The 16,664-nt window shown below is 41.6% G+C and overlaps 3 protein-coding genes across 4 annotated transcripts; 2 read left to right on the top strand and 1 right to left on the bottom strand.

Annotated features, from left to right (window-relative positions):
* Positions 1–86: 86 nt before the first annotated feature.
* fam167b (family with sequence similarity 167 member B) lies at positions 87–3,383 on the bottom strand. Its single transcript, XM_084381699.1, has 2 exons — positions 2,989–3,383; positions 87–2,572 (listed from the first exon to the last, which is right to left on the bottom strand). The coding sequence occupies exons 1-2, from the start codon at positions 3,286–3,288 to the stop codon at positions 2,309–2,311; spliced, it is 564 nt and encodes a 187-aa protein (XP_084237825.1). The 5' UTR covers positions 3,289–3,383; the 3' UTR covers positions 87–2,308.
* Positions 3,384–4,341: 958 nt separating this feature from the next.
* Positions 4,342–10,887, top strand: LOC311273627 (myotubularin-related protein 9). 2 transcript variants are annotated; one of them, XM_084380761.1, is made up of 11 exons: positions 4,342–4,945; positions 5,307–5,363; positions 5,783–5,891; positions 6,007–6,132; positions 7,291–7,464; positions 7,549–7,766; positions 7,854–8,015; positions 8,369–8,510; positions 8,805–9,025; positions 9,143–9,294; positions 10,616–10,887. In XM_084380761.1, the coding sequence occupies exons 1-11, from the start codon at positions 4,761–4,763 to the stop codon at positions 10,714–10,716; spliced, it is 1,647 nt and encodes a 548-aa protein (XP_084236887.1). In that variant the 5' UTR covers positions 4,342–4,760; the 3' UTR covers positions 10,717–10,887. The 2 variants fall into 2 exon arrangements, with proteins under 2 accessions (XP_084236887.1, XP_084236888.1); XM_084380762.1 differs by lacking the exon at positions 5,307–5,363.
* A 726-nt stretch (positions 10,888–11,613) lies between these two features.
* On the top strand, positions 11,614–16,347 carry tdh2 (L-threonine dehydrogenase 2; the record flags this gene model as incomplete). Its single annotated transcript, XM_084381154.1, has 8 exons — positions 11,614–11,806; positions 12,404–12,446; positions 12,535–12,605; positions 12,703–12,852; positions 12,935–13,107; positions 13,216–13,306; positions 13,401–13,670; positions 15,450–16,347. The coding sequence occupies 8 exons, from the start codon at positions 11,614–11,616 to the stop codon at positions 15,593–15,595; spliced, it is 1,137 nt and encodes a 378-aa protein (XP_084237280.1). The 3' UTR covers positions 15,596–16,347.
* Between the last annotated feature and the right edge of the window lie 317 nt (positions 16,348–16,664).

Raw genomic sequence — 16,664 nt, 5'->3', positions numbered from 1 at the left:
AACTGTGCATTAATCACTCCAAAATACCAATTGCACATGTAATAAACAAAAGTTTAAATACTGATAAGAGATAACAACAAATGAAATAGATACAGTTACGTTTATTTAATATTGTGTTGTATGTGCAACAGAAAATAACAATTTACATTTTAAGGCCTTTTGCTTTTACACTCATTTGTCATGTAGATACATTCATATTACAGTAGCATGATCGAATAAGGCTAATTGTAGCATCTTTTTTAATATTTACAATCAACAAAAAGCTATGTGATAAATGATTTAACTCTCCCTCAATTGCCCATGCAGCAACAACATATACTTGGTCACTTGTCCACCCATATATAGTTTCCAGACCGTGCTCTGCAGCATCTGGACATGGTAATGGAAAACAAAATGCATTAAGCATAGTCTCCTGGGTGCTGTCACTGCAGTGGTGAGGCTATGGAGATATTTTTGGTTTGTGAAGAAGAGGTGTAAAAATGCTGGAGTGTGACCTCTCACTTCCTTTGAGGACAGATTTAGGGACAGTCACCCAAATGAAAGTATTTTTGAACATTTCCTTTATCTGATATGCCACCTACATACTGTTTTTATTTCAGTCACCTCCACAAAATATGTACTAGTACTAGTAATGTAAAGCAGTGGCTCCCAACCTTTTCAGCTCGTGACCTCTTAAAATTAAGCGTTTGAACGTTTACCTGAAACCCCTTTTTGAACTTGCATGTTTCATGCGTATCATCAACATTTCTATAATATCTGTCATATCACGTTCACATTACATGTATATGAGCTGCGTATCATGTCTAGAGGAGGGTTGGTGGTGGTATGACAGCTAGTTCTTCCAACACGGGGTAAGCACCACCCTTCAAGACGGCGTGTTAACATTTGTACTGCTGTTGAGTGAGAGACCGCTGTTTGAGACGTCGTTTTACCATCTGTAAGAGCAAAACCACTGGATATTTTTGATGAGAGACCAGTGTCTGAGAAGGTGTTTCAATATTGGTACTGCTGCAAAGTGAGAGAGCACTGATTGAGACGGCGTTTCAACATTTTTACTGCTGTTAAGCGGGAGACCAGTGGTTGTGCTGGTGTTTTGACATTCGTAAGAGCAAAACCACTGGAAATTTTAGAGAAGAGACTACTGTTTGAGACAGCATTTTAGTATTTTTTGCTGCTGCCAAGTGAGAGATAACTCTTTGAGACGTTTTTTTAACATTTATAAGAGCAAAACCGCTGGATATTTTTGATAAGAGACCACTGTCTAAGACAGCATTTCAACATTTGTACTGCTGTTAAGCAAGAGATCACTGTTTCAGGTGATGTTTTAAAATTTGAAATCGTGAAACCACTGGATATTTTCCAGTCCTGTAATTGGCAACAAAACTGGATATTTTTGACGAAAAAACTGGATAATTTCTAGCTAAAAACGGGGTATTTTTACCGGGACACCATGATAGAACCACATAAACCAAAACATGATCTTTCCATGACCATAACCAAGCTATTTTTGTGCCTAAATCTAATCTGACCATAAGCATAGTGTTGTCAAAACATAAAAATGAAAATTGAACATATAAAATGTAGTTTTGCAACATATAAAAAGTAAAGTTTCTGAAGTTTGCAGAAATGTACAGTGCCAACATTTATTCTGGCGATTCGGTTTTAATCAGCTCACGACCTCACGACCTCTCTAGCCTAAGTGCCTTGTCTGGGTCCTGACACCTAGGTTGGGAACCACTGATATACAAAAATAAGACTACCTGTCAGAAGACACTGTCCTCTACTCTGAAGTGAACTTCTTCTCATTTCTATGTCAATCTTAGAGAAAATCAGCACTACTCTTCCTGTAGCTGTCTTGAACTTCTTTGGCACATATGAAACTTTGTTTTGAACATTACCAAATCATTGGGAATAAGATACTGAACATAATGCCCATTCCATATCTACATCTACATTTCAGTCTAGCTGTTAGTCTTCATCTAAATACTCTAATGAACTCTGCACTGTGCAAAGAACAGTTAACAGTGGCGCAGCAGATGCGCCGTCCACCAGAAGGGCATGTTTGTGTTAAGGGTGTGTGCCCCTGCAGGTCTGCATGCTGACTCTTCCTCATGCATGTCAGGCCAAGGTGCGCATCAAAGGAGTCATTTTCATTTCCTCCTAGGGCACCAAAACTGGCAATCTCCCTTCACTCTAACGTGAAACACACCTTCCTCCAACAGAGGAAATAACCCTACTAACTAGCCAATACAAACACATGGGAGGTGATGGGAATGTCCTGAATGTTACATGACTGAAGTTAGAGGTTTTAACACAGTGAGAAACGTCTGGAGTTGATGTTCATCTTGGTGAGGCCCAGGTGTTTGAGTGGCGTGGACAGAGCGAAGGCAGCTTTCATTGGGATGTCACACAGCAGGTCCGACTCCTCACCGCACTCCTCCAGCTCGTACGTTGCATCGTCCAGCATCTCCTTGTGGCGGTCGCACACCTGCTCCACTTTCAGCCGGTGGATCTCCCCACGCAGGTGGATCAGCTGGCGGGCCAGACGGTTGTCCTGAACCTGCATCTCCCTCTGAGGGGTGAGAGGTTGTGGGGGTAGAGGGGGGGTGGTAGAGAAAGTGAGCATCAGTGAGAAACCAGAAATATGTGGAAGCTCGTATTTGGTTTATAGTTTTTATCTTCTTATCAAGGCGTGTAAATCACTGGCATGAGTGAGATACTCATACTCGGCTGTTTGCTCAGAGCGTGAGAAAGCAGACACCATATTGTTTGACAAAGTTTGTTTAAGCTGTGAAGGCTGCATGAAGTCAGTCATGCGGTTCCATAAGTCAAAGATAACTATCTACCTGAGAGGTGAAGCAGGAAGATAGATCTGTTTCACACACGTGCTGGAATGGGGAACTTTGGAAATCCATTTTGACACTGTGAAGTTTGCAACATTATCACAACTACAATGACAGCACTCACCAGCAAACAAAATGCACTCACCAGCTCTTTTCTCAGAAACTCCAAAGCATCATCAATAGTGTCAAAGCCACAGATGTTGCGCACAACCACATCTGGGTTGTCATTTCTCTGAGTTGCAGGCATGGAAACTTCTTCTCCTCCAGACTCCGGACTGTGTGCTGAATAACTCTCAATCCACGGTCGGCTCTGTACGCGCTCCTGCCACTCCAGATAGGATGGTCTGCGGGTCTGCAACTTCAGCTTCTCTGTGAGTGCTTTCACGTTGTCCAGATCCTCGGTATCTCCCTCGGAGGACTCATCTCCAAACTCTTTACAGTCCATCGGCGCGGTGATGAATGCGCTCCTTGAGGAATTCGCTGTCTGGATCGGCTGCTCGGCGATTAGAGCGCAACAGGTCCTCACCTCCTTTATAAGAGGCGGTGACCGCCCATCCCGCAGAGGACACAGGCTCGATCACTCATAGTTTTGTTTTTTCTTCTTCTTATGTAAGGAAGTGAGATATCCAGCAAAGCCCAGGGGTCACTCAGTCACATTTGTTATTTTATACTTCTGCGTCACCAGTCACCAGGTTATTCTTTTTTAAGTTAAAGTAATATTACAACAGTTTAGAAATACTCCATTACAAGTGTCAGCAAAGTATTACCAGCCAAACTTATTTAAAGAATGAAAAATACAATGATACATTGCAGGAAAATGGCCACTGTGAGTGCTTTATTAGTGAAGTCCAAGTATGAAATAGCATAAAATGAAAATAGCCTACTCAAGCAAAGTATAAAAGCATCCTCAAAAGTACAGTGCACTGGTAAATGTAGGCCTACTGTTGGTTTAATTCCATCACTGTACTACATATAAAAAGAAACTATTACACTTCCTCTGAGAAGTATATTAAAGTTATTTTAGTAGTTTAGTCACTCGTCATTTGCAGAATAAATGTCCAATATAAAAGTGACCACATAAAATTGTATTTTATAGCTAAAGCTTCAGCTAACCGATTATAACATTAAAATGCTGCATGCACTCTTATGCATCAGTAATACCAAAACGATAACATAATATTGCCTGTATATAATAATATAATATATGGAGCATTCTAGCCTAAGTGTAATAATAGGCTATAATGCCTAGGCCTATATGAGGCACTCTAGACTAAATATAATGATGCGATACTTTAAATGGGGCATTTTAGCCTAAATATAATAATCTAATACTTTAAATTCTACATGTGTACTTTTGATGTTTACTATCTATACACTGATACTTTAAGTTAAGACTCAAAAACTGCCTCCACCACCGCACTGAACTGAAATATCGTTTGCTGTCTCGCGCTCGCAATCGACCTGCTGTTTACGTTTGACTATGCCGCCATCTTGTGGCCGTCTATCATACGACAAGCACATCACTCCTCCACACAATGTCGCCTGCAAAACTTTTACCAGCGTTTTGTGACACATCTCTGTGTTGCTCTTTCTCAGGAAACGTCCACTTCCGCCTTCTGTCGCCTCGAGCAATGCGTTTCCATTTCCAGAGCAGTCGCGTGCTCACTGCTCAGCCACCTGTGCGTTAGAGAAGGTGTAGCTGCACTACAGGCTGATTGTGCTCAGATAAAAATGGCTCTATTTATAGGCTCCTTATCGTCAAACAAACAGAGCACATCTGCAGCCCTACCCGGCAGACCGAGACAGTGAGTGAACACAAGGAGGGAGTTTGCTTTCATTTTCTCACCGGAGAGGCGAGGAAGTGATTTGAAGTGAGGGGAGCGGAGTTTTTTTGTTTTTGTTTATGTTTTGTGATTGATGGAGTTTTCTGAGCACATCAAGACGGCCAACGTGGAGGATGTTGTCCTCCGACAGCCGCTGCACCCGCCGAGCAGAGGCACCCTGTGCATCACCGGCCACCACCTGCTCTTCTCGGACCGAGAGGAGGGCAGCGCTCGGCAGGTTCTGCTGCTCCTCCGGAACATCGATGCCATAGAGAAAAGGTGGGGGAGGAGGACTGAGAAGTGGCACCTCGTCATCACTGCAATAATATACTTTTGATTGAGTAGTTTAGTTGAGCATTACATCATGAAATTAAGCTATAAAACAGTAGTAAACAGACATTTTATTCCATTTCTTTCCTAAAGAATTGACATTAGATTCAACAAAATTCAACCGATAGCCTGATTTGATTACTTGAAATACTAATTACAGCACTTAATAACCAGTGTATGGATCATTTTAGCACTTATTTATACTAAGGTTTATAATTACAAACCAAAACAATACACTAATTCACACAACTAACTGTGTCAATGTCTAATTCATGTCTAATTCCATTATTCCTCAAATCTTTTTAACCAGTGTGGAAAACCTTTTGGCCTATTCGGGCCTCTTCTCTAATGCAGGCGGTGGTAAAAGGTTGGACATCATCTGTGTTGCCATGTGTCTGCTGTGTGCTGAAATAGGAAATTTACTAATAAGATTACAGCAACTCTGGTTTCTCATTACCTTCCACAAACACACACACACGCGCACGCGCGCGCACACACACACACACACACACAACATGTTGTGTGTTGCTTGCTACTAACAGCTTTGTATTAGCTTCGTGAAAGCCTATGTGTTAAAACCACTTGATATATTTTCGGCCGACAACAGGAGCGGTTGCACACCCAGTTTGTCAGCAAAAGACACACACAGCTCAGCTGACTGGGTTCGCCTTCCTTTGCTGCTCTAAGTCAAACTTTCTGCACTGCCAGGGTCAAAACATGAGGGGTGAGGCGGGAAGTGCACAGGGGCATTGTTTCTTACTGTTGTGCGTGCTTGTGTGTATGTAGGATATCTGGATCTTCAGGGACAATTATCATTAAGTGTAAAGATCTGCAAGTGCTCCAGCTTGACATCCCAGGCATGGAGCAGTGTCTCAACATCGCACACTCTATTGAGGTATAATAAATAATACAATCATTTGATAAAAAAAAATCTGTGCCTTTACATTTGATTACATTCATGACATGTCTTACAACAATCTCTGTTTCTCTTCCCATCTCCCTTTCTGTAGACCCTGTCCTGTCTGGACAGGGTGTCGGAGATGTACCCTTTCTTTTACAGACCCTCTGATCTCAGCCTGCAGGACCAGTGGGGTCTCTCATCCCCTGAAAAGCACTACAGTCAAATGAAGGAGCTGGTAAGAAACATACTAAACACTTATAAACTGGTTTCTGCTACAAACGAATGTAATCCACCATGCATAAAACGTACAGTATGCACACCCAGCCACTCACCGGCAACCTTTTCTAGCAATGATCCAACATCCACATGACAGGAAATTGCCAGCAAAAGTGAACGCAGGGGTTGAGAGTCAGGATGTCCTTGTTGCTTAGCTCTCATTTGTTTTCCTTTGACTCAAGAATGTGCTGCACACAGCTTGATTTTGTGTTTAATAGAAAGACACCTTCCTCTGTTTTTTTGGGAACAATGTTCCCAGAACATGTGCGATATCTTTGGTTTTCAACAGGCCGGTCTGGCAACTGTCCTTCTTCTAGAAGAAACTGTTTTTCCAGACACGTCATTCTTACAGTTTCGTTTTTATTGTTTATCGGTTGAACAAGCAAGATATCATTGTGTTGATGTGCGTTTTTTGTTGCTTGGCAGATTTTTTTTTTACTTTTGCACAGGGCCAAGCTAACTGTTTCCACATTTCATGGTAAACTAAGCTAAGCACGGCTAAATCTCTCCTGTAGCTTCATATTGATCGTACAGACTTAAAAGTGGTTCTAACCCTAACCCTGACCCTTCTCAGCTAACTGTTGGCAAAACAGCAAGTAAGTGTATTTCCTAGAATGTCAAACTGTTAATTTCAAGCTCAGATAGTTTTTTAGAAGCTCACTAACCTATAAAAAACAAGGTAGAATTACAGAAAAGCATTCACATCATTTAGTTTTGTCATTTTCTGATGTAATTTTGGCATCAGGGTCGGCCTCTTATTCACCTATTGGAGGTGACAAATAAAAAAAAATGAAATTGAAAAGTGAAGTACAAAGTTTTTTTAAGAGTGAGTAAAGACATGCTCTGTGCAGAGGAAGGTTGGCTCACCCACATCAGTGCTGTTTCCTGTCATTTTAGTATCCGTTGACATGAAGTCATTACAGACAAAGCAGCGTGGAAAACAAGGCTGTGCTGTGTGCAAATTACTGGCAAAGGTTACATACTTAATGTGTATTAAGTTCAAATTTCCCAAATAGTGAGTTATTGCGAATCCAATTGTTTTGCATTCATTTTTATTCATTACCCATGTGTCACTGGGACTAGCCCTCATCATCCTCTCTCTCTCTCCTGTTTGCAGCATGATAGGTGGAGGCTGAGCACTGTGAACAGAGACTACTCGCTGTGCCCCTCGTACCCTCCAGCTGTCGTCGTCCCCAAGAACACGGATGACGAGGTGCTAAAGAAGGTGGCCAAATTCAGACAGGGAGGACGCTTCCCTGTCCTCTGCTACTACCACAGGAAGAATGGCATGGTGAGGTGCTTTTATGTAGCTCTATTGTTAGCTTACAGCCCATAAATGCAGCAAAATGATTCTAATCAAACAAAAACTCTTCAGGTAATCATGCGCAGCAGTCAGCCACTGACGGGAGCCAATAGGAAGCGCTGCAGGGAAGATGAACAACTCCTCCAGGCTGTGATTGAAGGCTCAGATAAAGGCTACATTATCGACACACGCTCCAGTCAGCAGGCGCAGCAGGCACGGATGACAGGTGGAGGGTTTGAGTCCAAATCGTCTTATATCCACTGGAAGAGACTGCACAGACAGATGGAGAGGTGTGTGTGTTTGTAAAACGTGTTGCTCACCTTTCTATAATAACTGTCGTGTTCCATCAAACTCACTGTCTTTATATGTGTGCACAGGGGTAAAGCACTGCAGGAGAGTCTAATTAAACTGGTGGAGGCTTGTGGTGACTCGTCCCATAATATGGATCGTTGGCTCAGTAAGCTTGAAAATTCAAAGTGGCTGTCTCACGTCCAGACGGCTCTGTCGACTGCTGGCCTGCTGGCAGAGTGTGTGGAGAGGTATGAACTACACCCACTGTGTGTGTCTGTGTTGGGATTACAGTTTGTGTGCTCTGATCCCCTGCTTGTATAACTGCAAACTGTATGCAAACAACCATTTGAGAAGATTTTTTTTTCACTTCACAGGAAGAGGGTAAAATCCACAATTATAAAGAGTGAATAGAATAATAATATTTAATTTATTGAACCTGTACACAACTCAAATAGAATAAAAAACAGTGTAAAACATGTCAACAGCACCAGTAGAAGGGCTTCAGTAATTTTCTTTGCATTTAAATGAATGCATGTATGCCTTTTCTTATACATGTGGAAGAACAGAACTGTATTACCGTACATCTATGGGTTTTGTCCAGGGATGGTCATTCAGTTCTGGTTCACGGCTCTGAAGGGACAGACTCCACTTTGCTCATCAGCACTCTGGCTCAGCTCATCATGGACCCATGCTGCCGCACACTGGAGGGCTTCCTGGCTCTGCTGGAGAGGGAGTGGATACAAGTGAGTGTACTGTGTGTATGTGCTTGTGTAAAAGACTGGAAGATGTCTAATTTTGTAAAGATTTGTGAGGATACATTTTATTTTGTAGGTGATAGAATAAAGCTCAATGGTTAGGTTCATGCTTACCTACACTACTTAGCCACTGTGTGACATCACTGGTGGCAATTTATCAGATTGAATGCAGCTTCCTTTGGAGCCACAAAAGGCTGTGTAAAAATGGTGGAGTTATCCTTTCATAATAGTAGCTTAGCTAAAGAGAACAAGACTGTGTCCAGCATGTGTTCTTCTCTTCAGGCAGGACACCCATTTCAGCAGCGATGTGCCCACTTTGCCTACTCCCATGCCCGTCTCCAGCTGGAGTCCCCGGTCTTCCTGCTGCTGCTGGACTGTGTGTGGCAGCTGTGGCGTCAGTTCCCTCTGGCACTGGGCTTCTCTGAGGCGCTGCTTCTGAGGCTGGCCACTGAGGCTTACGCATCCAACTACGGCACCTTCCTTTGCAACAGCCATCAGGAAAGGTCAGTGGCACCTCTCAGAGTGACTGGGCACTTGGAATTTAAAGGCTGACACAAAAACCCAACACGTTCATCATCTTGCACACTATTCTTACCATCCACCTGTGTCTTCCCTCTCAGGTGTTCTCTAGGAGTGATGGAGAACACTCACTGTTTGTTCTGGACCCTGTTGAGGCTCAGGGAGAGAGATTACTACTCCAACCCCCTGTACGAGCCCACTGAGCTAGCAATCTGGCCCTCGGTGCACCCTCAGTCCCTGCAGCTTTGGAGAGGTGAGCTTTGATTTGCACATGTATTGTAACTTGATCTCACATTTTTTTTTTACCTGTAGTTGGTGTCAACAGTGAAGCTCCTACAACACCGTAGCTTCAAATGAAATCACAAGGCTTTTATTTCTGACTTAGAGCCCACATTAGGCTATAACGTATCGCCCACCACTGGATTTGTAATGAATTGCAATAAACTTGAGCTTCAGCGCTGAGATTACTTGAAATGAAACATTACACCTCTTTCATTTTATAATGCCTAGTCAGTCTTATGAGTGTTGTTAACTCTCACAGGAGTTTACGACGCTCTCGTTAATGTTAATTAGTTACAAATAGTTACATTCAGTTCATCGAGTGTTTTCGGTGAATGCAGTCTTTTAGCTTGTTGATGTTCTCTGCAATTAGGTGGAAAAAAAATACTTGAATATCGTAAATCAGCCAAAATGAGCTGGAAAATATCTGCATAACTGATATTGATATTTGAGTGAATGCTCTGTTTTATGTTGCCATTGACTGCTGACTCTTCACTTCTGTTAACTGGCCAGTAGAGGTCGCAAGTGATCAACAACTACTTCAATTTTGGACTCTTGTGTCCACTTGGGGACCACGTATATGGAGGTCACCTGAGGTTTTTTGTGATCCTTTTGTTGGCATTTTCTCTTTGAAATTGGCATTTCACATTGCTGGCGTCTTGGAACCTGCATATTGTTCCTTATTTATTCCACTACACTCATGCATACACGCTGGACACGCAACCTGCCTTGCACTCCTTGTTCCCCACCCACATGCCCTGAGACACGCCTAGCAGAGATCTGCACTATACTGAGTAGGGATCGACTGATATGGTTTTTACCGATACCAAACTGATTAGTGACTGATATTTGAAACTGATACTCATTTGTAAAAGTGAAAATCTTGGTGTCAAAATTTTGAATAACCAATGATGGAATTTAACCAATACAATTCACTCAAGTACTGTAATTAATTACAATTTTGATGTACTTTATTTGAGGTTTTCCATTTTCTGCTACTTTATTCTACTCTACTACATTTGTTTGATAACTTTGGTTACTGATTACTTTGCAGATTCAGATTATTCAGCATTGATAGTATTGCTGCATCAGATTGATATATATTTTTTCGGCAGTTGGATATTAAAAAAAACACTGATACGGATAATCAGAAAAATGCTGAATATCAACCCCGCCAGGCTGATAATCGTGCATCCTTCTAGTTCAGTGTTGTAAGTTAACCGTGTTGCTAAATTTGATGATTCTAGGATTTTGTTGAAGCGTTGCTGTTGACTCAAACCATGTCTGATCCTTAGGTTTTTTCCTGAGGTGGACCCCACAAGCTCGCCACCTAGAAGAGGCTCAGGAGGAAATAAGGAACATGGTCATCGAGTGGGGGAAGCTTGCACTCAGCTGAAGCCCTTTCTGTGGATACTCAGTCTGAACATGTAGAACGTGTTTAAAGGAAGAATGTTAACAATGTGCAATGTCTTTTGACATCATCATTTTTTATTTCCCAAGTCTTAACAAACTACTGTGTCTTAATGTACAGTCATTTTGTATTCTTTTTTATAAAAAAGTGTATAATAAAAAAACTATTTTCACATTGTGTTTCAGTGTTTTAAAAAAACGGATTAAGTGAAAACTGATTTTATATTTTCTCCCTGTTTTGCATAATTTCAATGGAGTAATTATTTTCTGACGTACGGCACATTCACTCATAAATATTATCAATAGCGGATCCCTGTGTAACGGACACACCTCCCAGTCCTGTTAAGCTCAGCTAAACACTCTTCACAATACAAATCCCTGTGCAAGTCAGCATGTTTGCACACATGGAGCTTTGCAAGCTGGAGACTGTAGTCCTGTTCGGTCAAGAGCCACAAGCCCTGATGATTATACAAAGTAGACAAGAACCACATAGCCCAGCATGACTTTCTTCACCTGCTTATATATCCAGTGTTGTCGAGTGAACTGAAACGGTGACCCATTGGATGGTAATCTTTTAATTCTAACACTTAAATGCTTCGAAAACTGTCTTATCAGCTCTTATTTCATGATTTAGAGGAATAGTTTTTGATTTTTTTCCCTTTTTTTTTTTTTGGTGTAGTTGCTTCAGCTGGTTTTGGATCAAGAATCATCTGTCTGGGATTTCTGATTTCGTCAGGTAAAAAGTATTCTTTCTCTATCATTTCAGTTCAGTTTGTGCCTGTAATTTTATTTTAACACAACCTGTATATGCCTATGTTGTAGGAGGTTCTGTGTCATCAGTATGGTCTGGTTAATTTAACTTTTTAAAGGACTGCTACTGGATATGCAACCGTGTGTGCGGGTCTGTGTGCCCACTGCGGCTGTGCTGGGCCTGTTTTGCCGAGGTTGTCTCAGCAGGGCGCGGAGCTTGCCCAGTCGCAGCTTCAGCTGTTTGCCCAGGCAGATGAGCAGGTGGAACAACCAGGAGGGCTGTGGCCCCCCACCTCCTCAGGAAAACCCCAGAGTCCTCATTACGGGTAATGCAAATTTTTTTTCCGTCATGAGCTCATAATATCGACGTCCACCTGAATTCCTCCTCCTGTATTCAATCAGGGAAAGATGGACTTTTCCACAGCCACCCAAACACCGAAGCATTGTTTTCTGCCACTGTCAGTGTGTAGCCACTGTTTGCTGCTGTTGGCCAAAGAAAAGTTACATCAGGGGTTGAGTGAAGGGAACCTTTTTACTCGAATCACTTTTAAGCGGATCCCATGTTTGAATAAATTAAATCCAAGAGTGTATTGCAGCATCAACGCCATGAGTGGAATACTACAGACACGTGCTATCTTTTTTTTCTTTTCGAGTTGTTTTCACTGTGCACCAGCAGCAGGACCCCCATTTTGACTCATGACAATAGGGTGCGTACAGACAGTGCTGGTGACATAAAAGAGCCAATGAGCAGCTGTGGGTTAGAATAATACCCTGCTGTCACTTTTTGTCCTCGGATAAAGCTTTGGAACAAACAAAAAGCTGAAACGCAGTGCGCCGAAAACATTGATTTCATTTTTAGACCTCCAAAGATTGTCTTGTTTTCTCTGGAGAGATACAATATTTAACTTTATCTCTGTGTGCAGGTGGTCTTGGGCAATTAGGTGTGGGACTCGCACAGATACTGAGGTGAGATAGGTTGGGGAAATTCCTGAGACATCAAAGTTACTTGAAATGTTTGAAATGTGAATGGCATCATCTGTGTATTACTGTCTAGGAAACAGTATGGAACAGAGAATGTAATCCTGTCGGACATCAAGAAGCCTCCACCTCATGTTTACAGCAGTGGTATGCAAAAATCTGTTTGTTCTCTTTTAAACACAATTTGCACTTAAAAGAAAGCACTAGTTTTCTTTTAATCGACCTTCTCCTCTTTTCCCATTAGGCCCATTTGTTTACGCTGATGTGTTGGACTACAAACTTCTCCGAGAACTGATTGTAAATAATCGTATCACTTGGCTGGTGCACTACAGCGCTCTGCTCAGTGCTGTGGGCGAGGCTAATGTGGCTTTGGCTCGCAAGATCAACATCACAGGTTAGCTGAATACACACACAGTTTAAATGTACTGTCTTTTTTATGGATTGAACTCCACTTCGATGTCCTGCTGTCCATCTAGGCCTTCATAATGTGCTGGACTTGGCCTTGGAGAACTGCCTGCGCCTCTTTGTCCCCAGCACCATTGGAGCGTTTGGTCCCTCTTCTCCACGTGACCCAGCCCCTGACCTCTGTGTCCAGAGACCTCGAACCATTTATGGCGTATCAAAAGTGCACGGGGAGCTGATGGGGGAGGTAGGTTAATCTTAAAGTGCACACACATTACACATGCACGCACTCTTCCACTACATATATATGCAAGATTGTGTGGCATCTCAATGTTCTTTGCATCCTTTTATTCAGTATCTCCATCATAAATATGGTCTGGACTTCCGCTGCCTACGTTACCCAGGTGTGATATCAGTCAACACGACTCCTGGAGGAGGAACAACAGGTATTCCATCACTGGACATCTGCATATGCCACATAGATTCACTATAATCGGCTTGGTGTTGTGGACAAAGCTCTTATGACCTCTATTTTCACAGACTATGCCGTTCAAATTTTCCACGACGCTCTCAGCACAGGTCACCATGAGTGCTACCTGCGTCCCAACACTCGTCTTCCCATGATGCATATCTCCGACTGCCATCGTGCCACAGTAGAGTTCATGCAGGCTCCAGAGTGCCAGCTGTCCCTGCGTACCTACAACATCGCTGCCATGAGCTTCACTCCAGAGGAGGTGGCCCAAGAAATCCGCAAGCACCTCCCTCACCTGAAGGTCACCTACAATCCTGACTCTGTCCGCCAGACCATCGGTAAGACTGGACACACTTGGTATACAAGTAAAACCAGTGTGGGATGACGCATCTTTGCATTGTTTTCAATCTGTTAAAAGATTATACATGTTGGCATCTTTCACAACACAAATCCAGTCTGATTGAGGCTAATAAACCATCGGTCCAAAGTGATGAAAGGTGCAATTTGGAAGATATGGCCAGAATTTTTATTTTAAATGCAATATGAACAAACATTTTCAAAAAAAAGTTTTGATCTATGTGTTTGTTGCAGAGAAGTTAGCATACTTAACAGCTAGCTCCGGCCCATCCTGTCTCGTAATACCACTTTTTACCTCAAGTAGTGTGTGAGCGGCTGGTTTGTTACGTTTCACAACCTTTCTTGGCTTTTTTAGTCTAATAAATGAACAAAATAACAACAAAATGTCAAGAAATAAAATATTCTTACAACAATTTTTCTTGTCAAACTGAAAGTACAACCATACGCTTGCTAAATTAAGTTTCTCTCTTTGACGAGTTTAACTGGTTTGTTAACTTCGACTCACATCATTCAAACTCGACAAACAAAATAAACTTAACAACACTGTTCTAACAATCACCTCTGGTTTGATCGAAGTAAGTCCATAGCAAATCGTGACGCCACGCTCAGAGTGGGAAGCTCACATCATAATGCTGTGTTCAAGTTGCAAGACCAACAAACGCGGAAAATCTGACTAATGTTTTCATTTCACCACTTCCTGATTGCAACTGAACAGACCATGGATAGTGAAAATCCGTCCATACTTCAGGGTAAAACAACATATTGATAAATCATTTGCTAACGTTAGACAACAACCAACAAAAGCATTCAACCACTTTCTAGTGTAAAATAATTAAAAAATGTCACAACATCTTGGACACATTTATTTAAACCTGAAAGTGAAATGCATGGGTTATCAAATGTGTTGTTTTACCTTGAAAAATGAAAGGACTTTCTCTATCCATGGTCTTTTGAGTTGCTAATCAACTAGGTAGTTGTGAAATGTTATCATATTCAGTTTAACCTGGAAATATGGTCTGATGTCCCTCCAGAATTTCAATATCCATCATCTTTTTAGTTGCGGATCAATCAAAATGAAATGATAACGATATGATAACGATCTGTAAGATTCTCCACATTTATACGACTTGCATCCTGGAACGCTGCAGTGTAACACTATGTCAGCATTTGAGCTTCCCGACATGAGCGTGACATCAGAAGAAAATGGCTGCCGTGTAAATATGGTCTATAGGGCGACAAGCTGTTGTTAATTAAACTAACTAACTAATGGCAGCTAGTAGCTAGAGCCAAAGACAGCTACAGCAAAGACTATAGTGTGCAGCAGTTACTCTGGTGATATGCTTCCCCCTATTTGTGTGTAGTGACCTTGAACCGGTGGCCAATCTTAACACATTGCAAAAAAATATATGTAAATATGACTTCTGTGTGCATTCAACACTGCATTCTGGCAATGAAAAATTGCAATGGCTTGTTTTCATGACAAAAACTGCAACATTACTGGTGATTTGTTCACTTGCTCAAGACAAGATGCTGTATATCATTCATGTCCTGGCATGTGTTAACATGTTAAAGTATGTGACACTTACAAAAAGCTATATCTGTGAGGTTTTGAGGTCTTTTCTTGGATGGACATGATAGTTTTTACGTGATGTTTTATCAAATTTTGTTGTGAAATAATCATTTGTGGCATTGATATTGCTATCCTAAATTTAAACTGACGTGTTTGAAATAATTTGGGGATTTTGCTTGTCATCTGGCAGCAGACAGCTGGCCCGTGAGGTTTGATGACTCCAATGCCAGGAGGGACTGGGGCTGGGCACCTGCTTTTGGGCTTGAGGAGCTGGTGGCAGACATGCTGCGCTCCATTCGAGACAAGAGGACAAATGAGGGTTTGCCAGTCAGCTAGCGAAACCTGCTCCACAAAGACTGACCATTGCCCTAGCCCTGACTTTTCTTCAGCCAGCATTCACCACCAATACACTTTCTTTCACTTCACTTTCGCAAGTTGTCAACCACTATCCTCCGTTACTCTGGAACATTACAACAATGAGCCAGGGACTGTTTGTAAAGTAGGAATTCTCAGTCAGAACCTCTCAATATACGGTAAACAGTGAGATGTCATGTGCATGCTCTCAAACGCGCACATTTCAGTCTTTTTCAGGGAATCATATACTGTCAAATCTTCTCTTCATCTTTGTTGTTTTTAATTGTTATCATGGTATAAGCATCACTTTACACATGTTGCCTCAGATGGGATAGAAAAGTACTTCTTAAACTTTAGAGATTTCCAAATGTCATGTTAATCTCATCCATGGACACAACAGTCTGTTACAATGTCTATTAAAATGTCGAATACAATATGGACCAGTTGCACATTTAAAGTAACAAATCTGTTGTACACTTTGATTTCAGGATCACCAGGAGTGGCAGGCTCAGATAACTCTGGACTGTAATGACTCATCATGTATTCTGGCTGTCTTAAAGGGCAGTCTTTTATAATATAGTCTATCAAGTGAAAATCACACAATTTATACAACCCCACTACCCCTGCTGTGGCATCTAACAGGGAGCCTTTCTTTAACTTTTTTGCCAGCTGTGTGATTTTGGTTACGAAAGAGTACCAATAATCAATGAAGCCTTATTTACTGTAGATTACTTTTGACAACAATGTATAAAAATGCAGTGTACTTTGAATCAGACCTTGATAATAAAAGCAAACCTCAAAAAAAACATTGTAAATTCTTGCACTTCATGTATTCCACATCTGGAATGTGGAGTCATTTTTAATAATGAGTGAGCCATGATGCTGTTTATGATGATGCTGACAAAAATAGCATTGATTATGGTGGTAACTCAGCACAATTATAAAAATAAACTGTACCCTACTACATTTCAGGGAGAGAGTAATTGTACTTTTATTCCATAACATTTATGCAAAACCATGAATATTATTTCCCTTGCAAGTTCTGATTTTA

The sequence above is a fragment of the Pagrus pagrus genome (genome assembly GCF_965226575.1).
Source record: "Pagrus pagrus genome assembly, chromosome: 18".
Taxonomy (NCBI): domain Eukaryota; kingdom Metazoa; phylum Chordata; class Actinopteri; order Spariformes; family Sparidae; genus Pagrus; species Pagrus pagrus.
Note: the sequence above shows the minus strand (reverse complement) of the source record. Positions and strands in the feature narration are given on the sequence as shown.